The 22,723-nt window shown below is 43.3% G+C and overlaps 1 protein-coding gene across 2 annotated transcripts in view; it reads right to left on the reverse strand.

Moving 5' to 3' along the window:
- wdfy4 (WDFY family member 4) overlaps nucleotides 1–22,723 on the reverse strand; it is a 195,701-nt gene that overhangs the window by 139,503 nt on the left and 33,475 nt on the right. For both annotated transcript variants that reach the window (XM_029697915.1, XM_029697914.1), the window contains exons 11-24: nucleotides 21,223–21,338; nucleotides 21,017–21,118; nucleotides 20,589–20,779; nucleotides 18,564–18,797; nucleotides 17,917–18,440; nucleotides 16,415–16,505; nucleotides 15,952–16,166; nucleotides 15,596–15,699; nucleotides 15,006–15,255; nucleotides 14,714–14,790; nucleotides 14,312–14,530; nucleotides 3,800–3,978; nucleotides 3,356–3,587; nucleotides 2,936–3,081 (exon numbers count right to left, since the gene is read on the reverse strand). In XM_029697915.1, the coding sequence (XP_029553775.1) occupies nucleotides 2,936–3,081; nucleotides 3,356–3,587; nucleotides 3,800–3,978; nucleotides 14,312–14,530; nucleotides 14,714–14,790; nucleotides 15,006–15,255; nucleotides 15,596–15,699; nucleotides 15,952–16,166; nucleotides 16,415–16,505; nucleotides 17,917–18,440; nucleotides 18,564–18,797; nucleotides 20,589–20,779; nucleotides 21,017–21,118; nucleotides 21,223–21,338 (2,680 nt within the window). The remainder of the gene's footprint in view (nucleotides 1–2,935; nucleotides 3,082–3,355; nucleotides 3,588–3,799; nucleotides 3,979–14,311; nucleotides 14,531–14,713; nucleotides 14,791–15,005; nucleotides 15,256–15,595; nucleotides 15,700–15,951; nucleotides 16,167–16,414; nucleotides 16,506–17,916; nucleotides 18,441–18,563; nucleotides 18,798–20,588; nucleotides 20,780–21,016; nucleotides 21,119–21,222; nucleotides 21,339–22,723) is intronic.

Here is a 22,723-nt window from a genome sequence, read left to right on the forward strand (position 1 = left end):
TTTTCGCCCAGAGACTGGAGAGACGTCATTCCACTTTCTGGCGCCTTCTGAGAGCCAATGGAAGCCTTAGAAAATGTCACATTAAAGCAGAGATGCTGTATTTTTGATAGAGATGCCACAGAAGGATAACAAATTGTTATCCTTCTGGCGCTCGGCGGTCGTCGTCACCGGCCTACTAGCTGCCATCGATCCCTTTTTCTGTTAGTTATGTCTTTATGAGTTACACCTGTTTCCCATTAGTAATTAGTTGTATTATTTAAGCCCGCCTCGCCACCTGTTCTGTGTGCGGGCTTGTTACGTGTCGTCACTTTGTATGTTTTGTGGTACATGTATTTTGGACTTCGGGGTTATTGTTTCGCCCTGTTGTGTTTGGACATATTTCCTCGGTTTTCAGTACTTATTAAATTACATATTGTACCAAACATTTTACTGCTTCCTGCGCCTGACTCCACACCCACGAAGCCCAAAGTGTTACACTATTGACATGAACGCGGTGTCATTAAAGAGAGGTTGTACTCTTTAAAACTAAGTTAACTTTTTTTTGCTATGTCTGTTTGTTTTAAATGTGTGAGAACATGAGCTTTATCTTGAAAAACCTCAGTAAGCTACAGCAGCATTCTATAATTCTACTGGGGTCTAAAGGGTTAACTTCTTCTATGAAAAAGAGTATTATATTTGGTCAAACACAATTCTCTCCATCAGTTTACTAAGAACATGCAGGAAACTGATTGGGCGGCTGTTAGAGCCAGGAAAGGGTGTTTTGCTATAGCTTCCTTCCACACATGTGAACACACACACTCCTTTAGGCTTTGGTTAAAGACATAGCAAATAGGGGTGGCAATACAGTGTGATACCATTCTCAATAGTTTCCCATCAAGGTTGTCTATACTTTGTGGCTTATCATTATTGATGGATAACAATAGTTTTTCTACCTATTAACTTGGCCAAAATCAAAACATCAATCATTCTCATTCATTATTAGAAATTTTATACAAAAATCGGATGGTTCACTGTTCAATGTTGTAATTTAACTTCTGAGTTTGTCCACTTTAGAAGTGAAATAGTCATTGAAATGATTGGCAATATCGTAAGGTTTTGTTAAAAATTAGCCATCAACTTCAATGAACGATAGAGATTAATTGGGTTTTCTGCCCATGATATCATTTAGGTACTCCAAAGTCTTTTTCCATTGTGTTTTATGTCATTTATCTTGGTTTGGTAATATAATTTCATATTTTTTGTTTTGTTTAGTCACAACATTTCTCGATTTAGAGTATTTCAACTAATCAGCCCTGACCACCCTGATTTGTTTACCACCTCTTTTACATAATTTCTTTGAACCATATAATTTTTCAAACATCACCAATCCAAAGGGCACTAAAACAAAAAAACAAGCTCTCTCGTTCATTGCACACTATCAGGTTTCCAGGTAAAACCTGACAATATCGCAATGTTATTGTTTTGGTGCAGGCTGTACCTGCACCAAAACTCCAGTATTGTTCCTTCATAGCCTGTTCTCCCTTAAATAGGGAGCCAATAGGGAGTTTTCAGCACTTTTATTTCCATGATCAAAACAAATTTTCTCATAACTCTCTCATGTCCCTCTGCAGCATACATATGGTAAGAAACACTGTATGTTTGGAACATCGAATCGCAATAAAATCACAGTATCGAACCGCAATACATAACGTCATGGCACCTAAGTATCGTGATAATATCATGTTGTGAGGTCCCTGGCAATTCCCAGCCCTAGCGCAGACACAATCAATGAGGGCACCATCCTGTTCTGTACCCACTCTCCAAGGAGAATAGATTAAAAGGGAAACATGTAGCTCTCGTAGTCGATAAACTGTACATTGATAACCAAATGTTCCGAGACACCAAGACTACTCCATGGCTATTCTAAATATTACAAATTCCCATAGAGGAGTCGAATAATGGAATACCCAACACTATACATGGTAGGGATTGTAATAAAAAAAGATATAGTAAAACAATAAAATACAACAGTTCATAAAGAAATAAACTACACTATACCATTCAAGATAGGGAATGGTGTAAAATAATTAGTATTCAACTTTCTATTTATTGAATTTTATAAATAGATTAGACAGCATTAGAAGAAAGGATAATTAGCTAAATAATACATCTTCAAATATAAGGAACTGGAAACGCAAAATGACTTGAATATCAATGACTGTCAACACAACTACATACTTAGTTTGACGCTGAAGGACAGGGCGCATCAGTTGTCACAAAAGATTAGGCATTTTTCACTAGGTAGAAAGAAAGTAATATGAGCAAAATCAATGATTCATAATGTTTGAATCTATTTTCTTGGGGTCCAATGCAGTCATATCTTAAACATTTGAATTGGGGACCGATGTGTATCGGTGAATTACATCCGTAGTAAATTTGTGAACATATTCATTGTATGTTGTGACAATTGTTTCTTGTTATAGACTTGAAATATTGGACTCTGTCTTTTGACTCCATATCTAAGGTTTTTCTGTCATCGACATGAGGACCTTTTTGAATGTTGCGTACCCGCGAGTAGTCGGACCAACCAATCTGTGCTTTGCTTAGCCTAATTACTTAAACGAGAAGCAGCCATTCTAGAACAAAGAAATCCAAGACTCCCTTATCAGGTTAAGAGAAGGAAGTTATGTTCAGGGAATCCTGAATTTTTTCAACCATCTTTCTGGAATACCCGGCAGGTGGCCTCAGCGCGCATATCTGCAGTTGGATGCTTCTCATTGTTTGTGGTTGTTTAGGGTATGTTTCGGGTTGTTTGTGGTTGTTTTAGGTTGTTTGGGGTACCTGTTTGTGGTTGTTTGCGTTACCTGTTTATGGTTGTTTGTGGTTGTTTGGGGTGATTATTAGGACCCCATATTTCTGATCGGACATCATGAAGACAGCGCTGGACCCTCTTTACCTCTTTGGCGATGAGACGGCAGTCCACCTCGTTGTAGCTTTCTCGTATCTCTGCTACCGTGGTTAAAGTTGCTACAGCCGGGTTGATACCAAATGAGATCCTCTCCTCAGGGACCAGCCTGAGAGGGATGGGGTCTGGGCCAGAGCCTGGAGGAACACACAGAATTACATTGTGAGACACAAATCCTGGTCAAACTGACATTGGTAACACAACTGACTCAAATATGTTTCTGTATTTCTGGAAACACAACTGACTCAAAATGGCTGGCATATAGTCAAGGTCATCATGAGATGATTCTAATACATTATAAGGGGTCGTAGATGCTAAAGGAATCATAATGTATTATACAGTATCTGCAAGATTTAAGTAAATTGACTACACGGTCTTGAGTCCATGGCCAGGTAATGATCAGACAAACACCTGTGTTGCGTAGAGCCAGGTAGTTTCCCAAGTAGGCTGTTCCCTGGTTGTAGATGACTCCTACAGCCCCTGGACTCAGCACTTCCTCAAACAGGTAGGTGGGCCCGACACGCCACACCAACGAAGCGTGCTGTTTCCATAGAGACGGCGTTCCAATGAAGGCACACACGTCAATCACCGCCGTGGGTTCCATGGAAACGTACTGACCCGGGAACGGTTGGATGTACAGCATCTGACAGTGAATCAGAACACATAGAGAGTTCTCTGAATTTTCACAGCACAGAGTGAGTAAAGGAGTAGACAGTACTTCAACCAATGACATGAGCTACAGCTAAAATTCACAGTAGCAGCGGAAAAATCGCCAATGGCCTCCAACACAACAGAAGTTTATTCGATCATCTTTCAATGTAAAATGTATGAATTTACTCTCTCCTGCTCCTGTACCTTTGCTGCTCCCACCAGTTTCCCATTGAGGTGGGCCGTGACCTTACAGCTCTTCTTCACGTCCTTCGCCATGACAATGGCCAGATGGTGCCACTGACCTGGGGTCAGCTGACTGGAGCATTTGAACCTCAGAGAACCTGGCAGGGGGCTGGGGGGCCGCACCTCTGGCTCCATCATATCTGGCAATTAATACATCAATCAATTAATACAACAATCAATCAAACACAGAAGGAGTTGCAGTCCAGATCAAACAGTAATCAACTAAAATGACAAAAATCCACCTTTTGCTAAATCTTTCTAAAATTAGGTCATTCAAAGCAATCGTAGCCCCAATCCCAAATTGACCCCTAGACCACTTGTGGATATCTGAGAGAATTTGACTGGTGTAAGCAATAATGGTAATCTCTCTTCCTTGCCCTGTCATAAGATAGTTGGAAGTTATATCATAATGTTTATACCAATCAAATCCTTTCAAATTTCCAAGTGCACAGGGTGTAGGGCAGGGGTCTACAACCTTTTCAAGCATGAGAGCTACCAGTCTTCAATTTAATGATGCCAAAGACCCTTACAGTTCTAAACAGTAGCCAATAAATAGTCTATTGTGTATATTTGAGCATAATGTAGGCCTACCAACAAAACCAATGGAGCAAATCCCATAACATTTTCACATGGATATAGCTTTTGATTTCTATGATATAGCCTACAGTAACCTATATGTGACTCATTTCAGGAAACTAGGCGTATGTTGCACGTCACTACTTCACAGGAGCGGGATTTGAACGTAAACATCTATTTTTTTTATAAATAGTGTTTTTTTTTTATAGAAATGCCTTCTGGAACATGTGAACTTTCATGTGCCTTAATAACAAACTTGTATTCCATCCATAAATATTAAATTAGTCTGTGTAGTAATATTATTTGAATCAGAAAGCCATTTTCATTGCTAGTTATAGCCTAATGTTAGCTAGCTAACTTTGCACATAGTTTGTTAGCTACCTGAAGATTCTTTCCACAGCTATGACAATATTTGTATTGGTAGTAGTATGAGTTGGGATTATGCCAGTTCATTGTTTAGCTAGCTAGCTACATGTCTAAACAAAAGACTCCACCTCTGCCGGATTATTAGATGACCCATCAAATCAGCCAGGTGTGTCTGGGGGTGATTACAGCCATCTATTGTATTTCATTAAGATGTGTACATGTCAAGACAATAGTGACCCATCCACTTAGCTACAGTAGATGTGGCTGGGGGGTTGTTATAGCATTTCCTTCACATGACCCATCAATTTAGACACTTTCTGTTTTTGATATGGCTACTATGTAAGCAACCACTTCACTGTACTACACTGCTCAAAAAAATAAAGGGAACACTTAAACAACACATCCTAGATCTGAATGAAAGAAATAATCTTATAAAATTTCTTTACATAGTTGAATGTGCTGACAACAAAATCACACAAAAATAATCAATGGAAATCCAATTTATCAACCCATGGAGGTCTGGGTTTGGAGTCACACTCAAAATTAAAGTGGAAAACCACACTACAGGCTAATCCAACTTTGATGTAATGTCCTTAAAACAAGTCAAAATGAGGCTCAGTAGTGTGTGTGGCCTCCATGTGCCTGTATGACCTCCCTACAACGCCTGGGCATGCTCCTGATGAGGTGGCGGATGGTCTCCTTAGGGATCTCCTCCCAGACCTGGACTAAAGCATCCGCCAACTCCTGGACAGTCTGTGGTGCAACGTGGCATTGGGGGATGGAGCGAGACATGATGTCCCAGATGTGCTCAATTGGATTTAGGTCTGGGGAACGGGCGGGCCAGTCTATAGCATCAATGCCTTCCTCTTGCAGGAACTGCTGACACACTCCAGCCACATGAGGTCTAGCATTGTCTTGCATTAGGAGGAACCCAGGGCCAACCGCACCAGCATATGGTCTCACAAGGGGTCTGAGGATCTCATCTCGGTACCTAATGGCAGTCAGGCTACCTCTGGCGAGCACATGGAGGGCTGTGTGGCCCCCCAAAGAAATGCCACCCCACACCATGACTGACCCACCGCCAAACCGGTCATGCTGGAGGATGTTGCAGGCAGCAGAACGTTCTCCACGGCGTCTCCAGACTCTGTCACGTCTGTCACATGTGCTCAGTGTGAACCTGATTTCATCTGTGAAGAGCACAGGGCACCAGTGGCGAATTTGCCAATCTTGGTGTTCTCTGGCAAATGCCAAACGTCCTGCATGGTGTTGGGCTATAAGCACAACCCCCACCTGTGGACGTCGGGCCCTCACACCACTCTCATGGAGTCTGTTTCTGACCGTTTGAGCAGACACATGCACATTTGTGGCCTGCTGGAGGTCATTTTGCAGGGCTCTGGCAGTGCTCCTCCTGCTCCTCCTTGCACAAAGGCGGAGGTAGCGGTCCTGCTGCTGGGTTGTTGCCCTCCTACGGCCTCCTCCACGTCTCCTGATGTACTGGCCTGTCTCCTGCTCGCGCCTCCATGCTCTGGACACTACGCTGACAGACACATCAAACCTTCTTGCCACAGCTCGCATTGATGTGCCATCCTGGATAAGCTGCACTACTTGAGCCACTTGTGTGGGTTGTAGACTCCGTCTCATGCTACCACTAGAGTGAAAGCACCGCCAGCATTCAAAAGTGACCAAAACATCAGCCAGGAAGCATAGGAACTGAGAAGTGGTCTGTGGTCTCCACCTGCAGAACCACTCCTTTATTGGGGGTGTCTTGCTTATTGCCTATAATTTCCACCTGTTGTCTATTCCATTTGCACAACAACATGTGAAATTTATTGCTAATCAGTGGTGCTTCCTAAGTGGACAGTTTGATTTCACAGAAGTGTGATTGACTTGGAGTTACATTGTGTTGTTTAAGTGTTCCCTTTATTTTTTTGAGCAGTATATTTACACGTTCTGTATCCTGTGCATGTGACAAATGCACTTACATTCTGTTTGATATAGCATGTGTTTACCACATGGCCTCATGTGACTCTTTAAATAGAAGGGTGGGGCTAAGGCTTAAAAGAGTGTGAACGATGCTGAATTGGTGTAGACAAAGAAGAGCTCTCCAGTAGGTGTACCTAAACATTAATCAACTTTCAAGGAATAATTACTTTCCCATTGTTCCTCAACTGCAGTGTATGATATACCATTTTCTAGCTCTGAGTCTCTACTTTTATCCCATGTAAAAAAAAACACAATTTCAATTTCAAACACTGCCCCTTTAATTAAGACATCAACTTTTTACCTGAATAGGTTTTCAAAGACAGCTTGAAATGTAGCTGACGCGTTTTGTGCTCTTTTAGAAAAGCCGTATTTCCCCATTGCTGCTCTATTCTTAGATAAAACTGGGCTAATAACTCGCTAACTAGCAAAGAATATGAACAAATGCGCACAAGCGCAGCTCTGATCTGAAAAGCATGATTGAAGCCTGCTAGTCAGCTACCCCAGCCAATAGAATTCTACTCCGTTGCGCTTTGGCTCTGCCTACAACAAAATCATAGACTCAATCTTGCAAATTTAGATTTGTTTTGGTTTGTTTCATTGAAAAGCGGTTGATATAATGTTGATCCGATCACAGAAAAAACATTGATCTACACTACCGGTCAAACATTTTTGAACACCTACTCATTCAAGGGTTTTTCTTTATCTTTACTATTTCCTACACTGTAGAATAATAGTGAAGACATTACAACTATGAAATAACACATATGGAATCATGTAGTAACGAAAAAAGTGTTAAACAAATCAAAATATATTTTATATTTGAGATTCTTCCAATAGCCACCCTTTGCCTTGATGACAGCTTTGCACACTTTTGGCATTCTCTCAACCAGCTTGACTTGGAATGCTTTTCCAACAGTCTTGAAGGAGTACCCACATATGCTGAGCACTTGTTGGCTGCTTTTCCTTCACTCTGCGGTTCGACTCATCCCAAACCATCTCAAATTGGTTGAGGTCGGGGATTGTGGAGGACAGGTCATCTAATGCAGCATTCCATCACTCTCGTTCTTGGTCAAATAGCCCTTACACAGCCTGGAGGTGTGATTGTGGTCATTGTCCTGTTGAAAAACAAATGATAGTCCCACGAAGCCCAAACCAGATAGGATGGCGTATCGCTGCAGAATGCTGTGGTAGCCATGCTGGTTAAGTGTGCCTTGAATTGTAAATAAATCACAGACAGTGTCACCAGCAAAGCACCCCCACACCATAACACCTCCTCCTCCATGCTTTACGGTGGGAAATATACATGCGGAGACCATCCGTTCACCCACACCGCGTCTCATAAAAACACAGCGGTTGGAACCAAAAATCTCCAATTTGGACTCCAGACCAAAGGACAAATTTCCACCGGTCTAATGTCCATTGCTCGTGTTTCTTGGCCCAAGCAAATCTCTTCTTCTCATTGGTGTCCTTTAGTAGTGGTTTCTTTGCAGCAATTCGACCATGAAGGCCTCATTCACACAGTCTCCTCTGAACAGTTGATGTTGAGATGTGTCTGTTACTTGAACTCTGTGAAGCATTTATTTGGGCTGCAATTTCAGTGCTGGTAACTCTCATGAACTTATCCTCTGCAACAGAGGTAACTCTGGGTCTTCCATTCCTGTGAGGGTCGTCATAAGAGCCAGTTTCATCATAGCGCTTGATGGTTTTTGCGACTGAAATTGAAGAAACTTTCGAAGTTCTTGAAATTTTCCGTATTGACTGACATTCATGTCTGAAAGTAATTTCGCTTTGCTTATTTGAGCTGTTCTTGCCATAATATGGACTTTTACCAAATAGGGCTATCTTCTGTATAACCCCCTTCCTTGTCACAACACAACTGATTGCCTCAAACGCATTAAGAAGAAAATAAATTCCACAAATGAACTTCCAGGTGACTACATTCTGTAAACCTTTCCAAGAAGGTGCGCCTGACACACAGGTATCACTGCTGACGTAATTTCCTGTCACAACTTGGGAACTTGTTTACGTGCTGCTGTGCGCTTTGTTGCTAGCGTTACTTTGCTACCTGCCAACTTCACGGTTTTTACTTTTTAATTACTGTTTTATATATTTATTTTTTTCCCTCGCTCGACTTTTTTCATACAACTTTTTCCCCCTGGACGCTTTATCTTGACATGGTTCTACAGGACCTCCACCAGCCAAAGCTAAGTAGTAACATTAACATTATGCCTTCTAATTGCAGTCGCTGTACACATAATACCATCTCACCATCTTAAATAAGCATGCCCCATTCAAAAAATTTAAAACCAGGAACAGATATAGCCCTTGGTTCTCTCCAGACCTGACTGACCTTGACCAGCACAAAAACATCCTGTGGCGTTCTGCATTAGCATCGAATAGCCCCCGTGATATGCAACTTTTCAGGGAAGTTAGGAACCAATATACACAGGCAGTTAGGAAAGCTAAGGCTTGCTTTTTTAAACAGAAATTTACATCCTGTAGCACAAATTCAAAAAGGTTCTGGGACACTGTAAAGTCCATGGAGAATAAGAGCACCTCCTCCCAGCTGCCCACTGCGCTGAGGCTAGGAAACACTGTCACCACCGATAAATCCACTATAATTGAGAATTTCAATAAGTATTTTTCTACGACTGGCCATGCATTCCACCTGGCTACCCCTATACCCCGATCAACAGCCCTCCACCCCCCACAGCAATTCGCCCAAGCCTCCCCATTTCTCATTCACTCAAATCCAGATAGCTGATGATCTGAAAGAGCTGCAAAATCTGGACCCATACAAATCAGCCGGGCTAGACATTCTGGACCCGCTCTTTCTAAAATTATCTGCCGAGATTGTTGCAACCCCTATTACTAGCCTGTTCAACCTCTCTTTCATATCGTCTGAGATGCCCAAAGATTGGAAAGCTGCCGCAATCATTCCCCTCTTCAAAGTGGGGTCAGACACTCTAGACCCAAACTGCTACAGGCCTATATCTATCCTACCCTGCCTTTCTAAGGTCTTCGAAAGCCAAGTTAACAAACAGATTACCGCTCTCAGAAGGCGCCAGAAAGTGTAATGGGGTGTCTGCAGTCTCTGGGCTAAGTACAGCAGCTCTGTTTGTGAGTGGACAGGCTGAGAACAGTGACACTGGAGATGCACGTCCACGAGACTACTCCATTTTTTTCTTTCAGCCTTTGAATGAATACAACGTCGCCCGGTTGGAATATTATCGCTATTTTACGAGAAAAATAGCATAAAAATTGATTTTAAACAGCGTTTGACATGCTTCGAAGTACGGTAATGGAATATTTTGAATTTTATTGTCACGAAATGCGCTCGCGCGTCACCCTTCGGATAGTGACCTCAACGCACAAACAAAACGGAGCTATTTCAATATAACTATGGATTATTTGGAACCAAAACAACATTTGTTGTTGAAGTAGAAGTCCTGGAAGTGCATTCTGACGAAGAACAGCAAAGGTAATACAATTTTTAGGTGACCCCGAAGTTGGCGGATGTCAAAATAGCTAGCCGTGATGGCCGAGCTATGTACTCAGAATATTGCAAAATGTGCTTTCGCCGAAAAGCTATTTTAAAATCGGACATAGCGATTGCATAAAGGAGTGCTGTATCTATAATTCTTAAAATAATTGTTATGTATTTTGTCAACGTTTATCATGAGTAATTTAGTAAATTCACCGGAAGTTTGCGGTGGGTATGCTAGTTCTGAACGTCACATGCTAATGTAAAAAGCTGTTTTTTGATATAAATATGAACTTGATTGAACTAAACATGCATGTATTGTATAACATAATGTCCTAGGAGTGTCCTCTGATGAAGATCATCAAAGGTTAGTGCTGCATTTAGCTATGGTTTGGGTTTATGTGACATATATGCTTGCTTGGAAAATGGCTGTGTGATTAATTGTGTCTATGTACTCTCCTAACATAATCTAATGTTTTGCTTTCATTGTAAAGCCTTTTGTAAATCGGACAACGTGGTTCGATTCAGGAGAGTGTATCTATAAAATGGTGTAAAATAGTCCTATGTTTGACAACTTTGAATTGTGACATTTTGTGGTTTTAAATTTGGCGCTCTGATTTTTCACTGGCTGTTGAATAGTGTGGGACGATTTCGTCCCACCTCCCCTAGAGAGGTTAATGTTAGATCCCTCACTTCCAAGGCAGTTATAGTCAATGAAATAATCACTGATCATAATCTTGATGTGATTGGCCTGACTGAAACATGGCTTTTAAGCATGATTAATTTACTGTGTAAAATGAGGCCTCTCCTCCTGGTTACACTAGTGACCATATCCCGCAAAGGCGGAGGTGTTGCTAACATTTAAAATACCATATATCGATTTACAAAAAAACTGGCTGTCTTTTCGTCTTTCGAGCTTCTCGTCATGAAATCTATGCAGCCTACTCAATCACCTTTTATAGCTACTGTTTACAGGCCTCCTGGGCCGTATACAGCGATCCTCACTGAGTTCCCTGAATTGCTATCAAACCTTGTAGTCATGGCAGATAATATTCACATTTTTGGTGACTTTAATATTCACATGGAAAAGTCCACAGACCCACTCCAAAAGGCTTTCGGAGGTATCATCGACTGTCGGTTTTGTCCAACATGTCTCCGGACCTACTCACTGCCACAGTCATACTCTGGACCTAGTTTTGTCCCGTGGAATAAATATTGTGTATCTAAATGTTTTTCCTCAGAATCCTGGACTATCGGACCACCGTTTTATTATGTTTGCAATCACAACAAATAATCTGTTCAGACCCCAACCAAGGATCTTCAAAAGCAGTGCTATAAATTCTCAGACAACCCAAAGATTCCAAGATGCCTTTCCAGACTCCCTCCACCTTTCACTGCTATGAGGACGATACATTTCGATGAAACATGGTGAAGCCCCAAAATTGCCCTCACTGGAAGCCTGTATTTCAGACATAAGGAATTGGATGGGTGCCAAATTTGTACTTTTAAACTTGGACAAGACAGAGATGCTAGTTCTAGGTCCCAAGAAACATAGAGATCTTCTGTTGGATCTGACAATTAATCTTGATGGTTGTACAGTCCTCTAAAAAAAACTGTAAAAGACCTTGGTGTTACTCTGGACCCTGATCTCTCTTTTGACGAACATATCAAGACTGTTTCAAGGACAGCTTTTTTTCATCTATGTAACATTGCAAAAATCAGAAACGTTCTGTCCAACAATAATGCAGAAAAGTTAATTCATGCTTTTGTCACTTCTAGATTAGACTACTGCAGTACTCTATTTTCCGGCTACCCTGATAAAGCACAAAATAAACTTCAGTTAGTGCTAAACACGGCTGCTAGAATCTTGACTAGAACCAAAATATTTGATCATATTACTCCAGTGCTAGCCTCTCTACACTGGCTTCCTGTTAAGGCTATGGCTGATTTCAAGGTTTTACTGCTAACCTACAAAGCATTACATGGGCTTGCTCCTATCTATCTTTCCGATTCGGTCCTGCCGTACATACCTACATGTAAGCTACTGTTACAAGACGCAAGCCTCCTTATTATTCCTAGAATTTGTAAGCAAACAGCTGGAGGCAGGGCTTTCTCCTACAGAGCTCCAGTTTTATGGAATGGTCTGCCTTTCCATGTGAGAGAAGCAGACTCGATCACAACCTTTAAGTCTTTATTGAAGACTCATCTCTTCAGTAGGTCCTATGATTAAGTGTAGTCTGGCCCAGGGGTGTGAAGGTGAACGGAAAGGCACTGGAGCGACGAGCCACCCTTGCTGTCTCTGCCCAGCTGGTTCCCCTCTTTCCACTGGGATTCTCTGCCTCTAACCCTATGATGGGGGCTGAGTCACTGGCTTACTGGTGCTCATCCATGCCGTCCCAAGGAGGGGTGCATCACTTGAGTGGGTTGAGGCTATGACGTGATCTTCCTGTCTGGGTTGGCGCCCCCCTCGGGATCAGGCCTTGGGGGAGATCTTTGTGGGCTATTAGTTGGTGGTTTAAGATATGCCTCTAGTGGTGTGGGGGCTGTGCTTTGGCAAAGTGGGTGGGGTTATATCCTACCTGGTTGGCCCTCTCCGGGGGTATAGTTGGACGGGGCCACAGTGTCTCCTGACCCTTCCTGTCTCAGCCTCCAGTAATTATGCTACAATAGTTTATGTGTCGGAGGGCTAGGGTCAGTCTGTTATATCTGGAGTATTTCTCCTCTTATCTGGTGCCCTGTGTGAATTTTAGTATGCTCCCTCTAATTCTCTCTCTTTCTCTCTTTCTCTCTTTCTCTCTTTCTCTCCTTCTCTTCTCTCCGAGGACCTGAGCCCTAGGACCATGCCTCAGGACTACCTGGCCTGATGAGTCCTTGCTGTCCCCAGTCCACCTGGTCGTGCTGCTGCTCCAGTTTCAACTGTTCTGCCTGCGGCTACGGAACTCTGACCTGTTCACTGGACATGCTACCTTGTCCCGGATAAGCTGTTTTCGACTCTCTACCGCACCTGCTGTCTCTGACTCTGAATGATCGGCTAAGAAAAGCTAACTGACATTTACTCCTGAGGTGCTGACCTGTTGCACCCTGTACAACCACTGTGATTATTATTATTTGACCCTGCTGGTTATCTATGAATGTTTGAAAATCTTGGCCATGTATTGTTATAATCTCCACCGGCACAGCCAGAAGAGGACTGGTCACCCCTCAGAGCCTGGTTCCTCTCTAGGTTTCTTCCTAGGTTCCTGCCTTTCTTGGGAGTTTTTCCTAGCCACCGTGCTTCTACATCTGCATTGCTTGCTGTTTGGGGTTTTAGGCTGGGTTTCTGTATAGCACTTTGTGACATTGGCTGATGTAAAAGGGTTTTATAAATACATTTGATTGATTGATTGTTTGATACATCATGAAAAAGGTTGAGAGAATGCCAAGAGTGTGCAAAGCTGACATCAAGGTAAAATGTGGCTATTTGAAGAATCAACAATCTAAAATATATTTTGATTTGTTGAACACTTCTTTGGTTACATGATTACATATGTGTTATTTCATAGTTTTGATATCTTCACTATTATTCTACAATGTAGAAAATAGGAAAATATAAAGAAAAACCCTTGATTGTGTAGGTGTTGTAGTGTATATAGTGTAAACTAATGGGGCGAACTCAGTGAAGTTCAATCTCTTGCGTTTCTGTGTGGCACTGCCTTTCTTCTGCATGGCATTCCTGGAGGAAATGCGTGCACACGCACATCTTAGCAGGAACATTGTTCTAAAGCACGTGTCTAATTCATTCCACGGAGGTCCGAGTGTCTGTGGGTTTCCGCTCCTCCCTTGGACTTGATTGATGAATTAATGTCACTGATTAGTAAGAAACTCCCCTCACCTGGTTGTCTGGGTCTTAATTGAAAGGAAACACCAAGAACCAACACACTAGGCCCTCCAAAAATGAGTTTGACACCCCTGGTCTAGAGGTTGGTTTGAGATTGGTGTATTTTTGAGTAAATAGCATATTGTGCCAAAGAAAACATTACAGCACAGGTTTAGGTCATTCCAATGTCTCTTTAGCATATCTTTACCCAGGAAGGTGAAGGGCTCCTCCTCAGTGGAGATGACCAAACATCCGTCGCTGGCTGAGACGGAGACAGACAGACAGACGTACTGCTGTTCGGCACGGGACATATGGCGCACTATAGACAGCAGCCAGATCGGGTGGGAATCACAGGCTGAACTGAACCTGCTGATCAGGAACCAGCAGGAATATGACAGGCCTGCTGCCGGAGGGAAACCACGACAGTCTGGTTGAATGGAAAAGGAGGAGGAGGAGAGGGGACAAGCAGAGATAAAGTAAACCAAACATAGGTCATACAGCATTTTCAAAGCAAATCCATTTAAACAAGTAAAATAGGTAAACATATAGTTGTTAAAAGTAAAACGTAGTTGATACAGTACTAGGTGAACTCCCTCCCCTCCTGTCTTACCTCCTCCTATTCCCCCTATTGGGATGGAGTCAGCATTGACACCTTTCACTGTAGCCAGGGATGGTAGAAAAAGACAGCTGAAAACACACACACACAGACATGCACACACACACAGAGACACACATCATTGTCAAATCAATGGTGTGCAACAGAACATTTTGTATGACAATGACCATAGAAGTTGGCAAGACAGCACAAACAGATCTGGGATCAGGTTAGTGAATCATTGGAATCCTATGCAAACCTACCAGAACCCATCCCACTTCCAACCTACCCAGTACAGTGGACTCACCCATAGCCGCTCTCAGTCATATCAAACTCCACAAAGGCCGGAGAGGTGGAGACTCGGTGTGGTCGGAAGCTCCTTGATGACGTCATGGAGACAAGGCTAATGATTTGGTGCAGGGGAAGGGGCTGGCCGACAGGAGAGCCAATAGGAGGAGAGGAGCTCAGCAGGCTAAAAGAGCATTTCAATGTCTTCATGATGGAGCGAGTGGTGCTCTCACTGTCTGTTAAGCTGTCTGTCTTCTCTGGGCTGTGGTCTGCAAAATTAGATTAATTATACGATTACAACCATGTTTATTTCATTAGTAATTACAGAATTACATGTAAAGACTACACACAGTGTAGGCCTAAAGTTAAAAGCTACACTTTTTGGAACACAGATGTGCAACATTTCAAATGCTGTCTGCTTCCTCTAGACCAGTGTTTCCCAAACCTCTCCTCGTGTACCCCTAGCCAGTCCACTTCTTTGATGTATTCTAGAATTAGCACAGCTGATTCAAATGGTCATATAATTATGCCCTTATTAGTTGAATCAACAGTGCTAGTGCAGGACTCAAATTAAATGGTTAAAATCAGATAAAAGTTCTGTATCTTTACCATTGGAGGGAGAAAAGGGGCATTGTGTGTTGGATTCTGGAGCAGAGGTGGCAGCAATTTTGTTAGCTTGGCACATCAGAGGATCACAAAGACACAAGAAACGCCTGAAGAAGAAGGAAATAAGAGGTAAGATAACATTCGTCAAGCTTTGATTTTGGGGTGAACTATCCATTTTAAATACAAAAAAGATTCCTCAACGGTGGGTAGTGAGATCAACAGAGGGACAATGTTTTAAAACTTCTTGAATCAGAAAACGGAAACGCGTATCCAGATAGTCCTTCCCTGTTTCAGTAAATTTTCTGCCATTTGGTGCCTAATATACACACCCAAGCTTGGTGCCAAGAAAAGCAGCTGACCTGAGGTCTATGTGGGAGATGGAGTGTGAGGAGATTTTCTCCAGAATGCGTGTGTCAGGCAGGTATAGTGGGTGGTCCGGCCTGAGCAGGATGCTTCGACAGTGGGTTAGTAGAGTGGACACCAAACCCCCCTTGCAGACGATCTGCCGGTTCTTCTCTGATGTTACCATCACCTGCAGGTGGTGGGCTACTGAGTACTGGACCTCCACTGACAGCTGGGGGAGAGGAGGAGTGATGAAGAATTCAATTTAACCAAATTGAGTCAAATTCAAATGACAGCAAAGCAGTCTGAGAAGAGAGGAGCTATGAGTAATCCAATTGAACTGAGTTGAATTACAATTAACTGATTCTACATAATATGAAAGAGCAATACAGCGTGAATTAAATCTAACTGAACTGAGTTGATTCCTGAATTGATTCCTGCATATGACAGAGCAGTGTAGTCGGTCTGCTGATAGGTTACCTGTGGATCCTCTGCAGTAAAGACATGAGGCAGGAGAATCATGATGACCCTGAGGGCTCCAGGATGCAGTATGGTCTGGTCACAGGTAAACCTGGACAGATATATAGTATCACATAGTTATAAAGTGATTATAATATGAAGCAATCTTGCTTGGCCTCTGGTACATTGGATACGAGAGAAATTAACACTCATGCAACAACCTGGAACATACAGTAGATTCGGAAAGTATTCAAAACCCTTGACTTTTTCCACATTTTGATACGTTACAGCCTTATTTTAAAATGGATTAAATACTTTCCCCCCCACATCAATTTACACACAATAACCCATAATGACAAAGCAAAAACAAAGGTTTTTAGAATTTTTTGCAAACGTATAAAAAAAAATGAAATATCACATTTACATAAGTATTGAAACACTTTTGGTAGTGGTTACAGCCTCGCATCTTCTTTGGTATGACGCTACAAACTTGGCACACCTGTATTTGGGGAGTTTCTCCAATTCTTCTCTGAAGATTCTCTCAAGCTCTTTCAGGTTCGTTGGGGAGCGTCGCTACACAGCTATTTTCAGGCATCTCCATAGATGTTCGATCGGGTTCTGGCTGGGCCACTCAAGGATATTCAGACACTTGTCCCGAAGCCACTCCTGCGTTGTCTTGGCTGTGTGCTTAACGTTGTTGTCCTGTTAGGAAGTAAACCTTCGCCCCAGTATGAGGTCCTGAGCGCTCTGGAGCAGGTTTTAATCAAAGATCTCTCTGTACTTTGCTCCATTCATCATTCCCTTGATCCTGACTAGTGTCCCAGTCCCTGTCGCTGACACACATCCCCAAAGCATGATGCTGCCACCATCATGTTTCGCTGTAGGGATGGTGCCAGGTTTCCTCAAGATGTGAAGCTTGGCATTCAGCCCAAAGAGTTCAATCTTGGTTTATCAGACCAGAGAATCTTGTTTCTCATGGTCTGAGAGTCCTTTAGGTGCCTTTTGGAAAACTCCAAGCAGGTTGTCATGTGCCTTTTATTGAGGAGTGGCTTCCGTCTGGCCACTCTACCATAAAGGCCTGATTGGTGGAGTGCCGCAGAGATGGTTGTCCTTCTGGAAGTTTCTCCCATCTCAACAGAGGAACTCTGGAGCTCTGTCACCTCCGTGAACAAGGCCTTCTCCTCCGATTGCTCAGATTGGCTGGGCGGCCAGCTCTAGGAAAAGTCTTGGTTGTTCCAAAATAACAATGATGGAGGCCACTGTGTTACTTGGGACTTTCAATGCTGCAGACAGTTTTTGGTACCCTTCCCCAGATCTGATGTCTGAATACTTTCTGAATGCACTCTAAAAGCTTAGAAGAAAACCACTGAGATATGTAGGGAGGTGAAGATGGAAAGGGAGGTGGAGAAGGAGAAGGAAAGGAGAAGGAGGTAGAAAGGGAGATAGAGAGATATAGATGGACATTGAAATAGAGATACTCTGGTACAATAGTGTATCTCTTTAACAATAAACAACAGTTCCACCTGTAGTTAGTCTCAGAGCAGACAACAGCGACGCTGTGGGCTGCAGGTCTGGATCCCCCTTGTAGTTCATCCTCTGGTGTCTGTGAAGTCTGTGGGGTTGGTGGCACAGTCTGCAGCCTCTCTCCTCCACCACCATCCCCCTGGGTCTCCCCATCTCCCCCCTCCTCTCTCTTCTCTCCCACATGTCCAGCTGTCATCTCAAGGGCAGCGTAGGTCCCTGTAGCTAATTGGTACAGGTAGGAGAGGAGCCTGATACAGGTCTGTAAAGGGGGAGGCAGGGGTGGCTTGGAGGTGGAAGAGAGGGAGGTGAGCACAGGGGTCTCAGACAGCTCCAGAAACTGGTGGAAGCTCCTCCCAAAAGAATGATTGTCCTCTGTTCCTCTCTGACCCCATCTCTGGCCCAGGCCCCTACTCATCATACCCCCAGCGTGGCCCTCCATCATCTCTGTCGCCTCCTGGCCCTCAGTCTGGAAACAACCCAGCCGTAGTAAGGCTTCAGCCAGCCTCTCGTAGAACCCTTCAGCCTGGAACAAATTAATGAATTATTTTCATTTCTGGTCACATTCATACAACCCATCCTTTGGCTTATGAGGTTATTTGACACCTTATTTGAATGAATGACATCACAGTACAGTGGTGTTACATACCTGGAACTGGTGTGAGTTGACAGGGTGTACGTGGACAGCTAGGGCGAGGGTGTGTAGGGTGAGGAAGAGGAGGTCTAGTATCCCCTGCTGCCCCATAGCACCCCACACCCCACCCTGAGGGGGGTCACTCAGAGCCCCCTCCATGTCCACCACCAGGGACAGCAGGCCGGTGAAGCCCCTCGCACGTCGAAACGCCCCCCAACTGTTAGGGCTCTCCAGAACCTTCAAAACTGACTGGAGAACAGAGAGAGAGAGTTCAGTTACAGAAAATATGCACACACACGTCTCGCTCCATTTGTGCTTTAGTCCTCTCTGACTATCTAACAAACAAGGTAGACTATGTTATATTATACAGTTCTATGGATGAGGCAGATCGAGAAAGTCCGGTTAACATGGCTATTGAGAAGATTATATGACAAGATTACAGACATAGATTGAGGTCCTTGAACTTGACCCATACAGAATTAACCCTTTACAGACAGCACAAACAGAATAGCCTGGATCAAACTATTCAGCTCACACACAGTATTCTCTTTGAGATGTTTGAGATGTTTGAGGTTTGGGAATATGTTGTCACAAAGGCATCAGAGACCAACATCTAGATATGTACAATGCCTAGTGAAAGTCTTGCACTGTTTTTTTTGTTGCCTTTTTTACTAGTTATCTACACAACCTGCTCCACTTTCAAAGTGAAAGAAACATTGTAGAACATTTTCTAAATGTATAAAAAATGTAAACAGTATTTTTGAATTTTGAATAAGATTCTACCAACTTTGCACAACTCTTAAGGCAACATATGTTCATTGTTTTTGTCAAAATTGCTCAAGCTCAGTAAATTTGGTTGGGAATCATTGATGGACAGTAATTTTGAAACCTTGTCTTTGATTTTCAAGCAGACTCAAGTCAGGACTGAGAGTAGACCACTCAGGAACACTCAACGCCTCTTGGAAAGTCATTGTAATTGCTGCCAAAGGTGCTTCCACCAAGTATAAACTATGGGGTGTGGGGACATACCCAATCAAGACATATTTTTTTTAAGGCAGCAAAATGTGAATCTGTGCAAGGGGTGTGTAGACTTTCACTAGGCACTGTATAAACATTTTGAGTAATAATGTATAATGCATTCAATTGCCTATCAAGAAGTAAACAAAGCAAAATGCGAGCTTATCTCTTCCGTTCTATTCAGCCAATTAAAACAAGCAGGTCATGAAGGGATGAAAAATAGTCCTGACATAAATAAATAAAAAAATCATAAATTATTTGGGGTAACCGTTGTTGAGGACTAAGCTAAATGTGATTAGCTTCATCTAATTTAGTGGTCTAATCCATCTGATAGGTAATGTGTGTGGCAGAACGCAGAGAGAAATGTGATTAACAAGAACTAGACTAATCACAATGGCTCTCAACACACGCCAAACCAGGTCACACTAAATCTGACTGCCACCTGCTTTAATCAAGTTAACACACATAGACACACTCGCACACACACACACACACAAACTCGTATACAAATACACACACTCGCACACACACCAAACACACAAACACCCCACCACCACACACACACACACCCATACACACACACATATATCGTCTGCGAGTTAGTACCCCTCTCATTCTGATCTATAAAAATAGACACGAACAGTAAGTCGCTAACTCACTTAGACCTAATCAGGTTTATCAGGCATTCTCTGATGTGATAGAGGTCCTAATCTTCATAGAGCTACAGCACAGGGCTGGAGGGGTAATCAAATAGCGCCCCGGCTAACAGCTAAACCTGTATCAGCTAATCAATCTGCATTTGTCTATAATGCAATAAGGCTCCTGGAGGATGGGATAACAAATTCACTGCCTTATTATGTTTTAAACATGTTACAATTTGTTAAAATTTGACGTGAAAATGAAATCTGCAGATTAGTCGAGACCCTCACGTGTTTTTGTTGGCTGTCGTTTCTCCTCATGCTTTAGCAAAATGTGTTTTTGACAATAATCCATAAAACATTAGAGAGAGATCAATGTGTGTACCTGCAGCAGGTCTTGTTTGAGCCCCAGCTCCTGTTGTGTAGAGGAACAGAGAGCTCCTATAGCCGTAGACATAAACTCGTCAGGGTTTATCTCTGACAGCTGCTCCAGGATGCTGAGGGTTGGTCCTCTGTACTGCTCCTCATCTAGAAAGATCTTTATGTAGGGAACCATCCCAAGGTCACGGACTGACACTGAGAGAGAGGGGGAGAGAGAAAGCGAGAGAGCGGGGGAGAGCTGGAAAGTGATCGGATGTGTGTACCTGATAGATCATAGCATTTCTTTGGATAGACGCAGATATAAAAGCGAGGGGAGACAGATGAGAGTGGAATACAGAGAGGAAGGTGGCTAGTGGTGGACCCAGGGATCGGACCAGTGCCTTTGGGGGAAATGTTGGTTGTACTACCGCTAGACCAGATTCCGACACTTACCTGTGTTTCTGATGGAGCGTAGGGTGAGGGCAGCCACTACTGTGAGCATGCTGGTGGTGAGAGCTCTCTCATTGTCCTCTACAGCTGACTGATCATGGGGACCTGACAGAGAGAGAAGAGATCACTGTGAGGAAGAGTGAAAGGCTCTATAGGCTCTATATAAGTCTATATGTGGTAACATCATTGTTACAATAATATACACGTACCTGCTCCTCTAGCCTTCCTGAGTGTCTTGGCCCTCCTACGTAGTTCTCCAAGCAGAAGATCCAACAGACCTCCATCACTGAGAACTTCCGCTAGCAGACCACTACGCACTGTCAACCTGAAGAGGAATGGAAGAGATTTTGTATATTTTAAACTAAAGTCAAATCCAATCAAATTTGATTTGTCACATGCTTCGTAAACTGGTGAAGACTAACAGTGAAAAGCTTACTTACGGACCCTTCCCAACAATTCAGAGTAAAAAAAAGAGTAATATAAAAAGTAATATAAAAATTATTACACAAGTTATAAATGCACAATGAGTAACTGGATATACAGTGCATTTGGAAGGTATTCAGACCCCTTGAATTTTCCACATTTTGTTACGTTTCAGCCTTGCCACGTCTACTCCCACTCTCCCTCTCCGGCGCTCAACGTCACAGGTCTACTAACCACTGGTCCTGGAAGCCCATCTTTACGCACACCTGCGTCTCATCATCAGTCACACCTGGACTTCATTACTCCCTGACTACTTACCCTTAATATAATTTTTTTTGTTATCAGTTATCAGGCAGTATTGGTTATGTTTCCTTGTCAGACGTTTCTCTTGTTTTGTATCATTCTATGTTCGTTCATATTAAACTCACTAACTGCACCTGCTTCTTGACTCCCTGAATCGACGTTACAGAATACTGCCTCAACATAAGGAAGCATCAGTTAATCAGTACATCTCCCAGATAGTCAGCGAACAGGGACACCTACTTCGCCAACACTATGAACACCTGGCACAACTGGGGACGGCTATGGATGAGGTCCTCCACGCTCTTCAACATCTCGACATTTCCGGAAAGGCACCATCTCCAACAAGTGGAGGATTCTCTACCACAATTCGACCCAGCGTGCCAGCACCCCAGCCCATCCAACAGTCCACCGAGGTCAGCGATGCCTGTTTGTCCCTCCCGGACAAATATCACGGGTCTCCCTCCAAATGCCGTGGTTTCCTACTCCAGTGCTCCCTCTATTTCACTCATCAGTTGGGAGTTCCCACCATGGAGAGGTCCAAGGTTGCCATGGAGAGGTCCAAGGTTGCCACGGTTATTTCCCTGCTGACCAGACGGGCGTTGGAGTGGGCTATGGCCGTCTGGGAGAGAAGAGGATCTGGGTTCCAATGAGGGGTTCATGGCTCTGTTCAGAGGGGTCTTCCACCATCCACTAGAGGGCAGAGAGGACAGTGGCAGCATCCAGTGGATGGAATGAGCCGGCGCTCTGCACCCTATTCTGAAGAGGATTGCGCAAAGAAGTCCAGACGGAGATGGCTTGCTGAGATGAAAATCTAACCTTGGACACACTCATCACGATGGCCATCTGTCTGGATAACCTTCTTCGGGAGTGTCGGCACCCCCTCGCCTCTCTCCCTCCTTCGTTGGCCAGAGCCTGAACCCATGGCCACACGCTTCCCCGCGGCTGAGCAACGCCATTGGAGGCAGTTAGAGCTCTGTCCCTATT

This window comes from Salmo trutta, chromosome 18, assembly GCF_901001165.1.
Source record: "Salmo trutta chromosome 18, fSalTru1.1, whole genome shotgun sequence".
NCBI lineage: Eukaryota > Metazoa > Chordata > Actinopteri > Salmoniformes > Salmonidae > Salmo > Salmo trutta.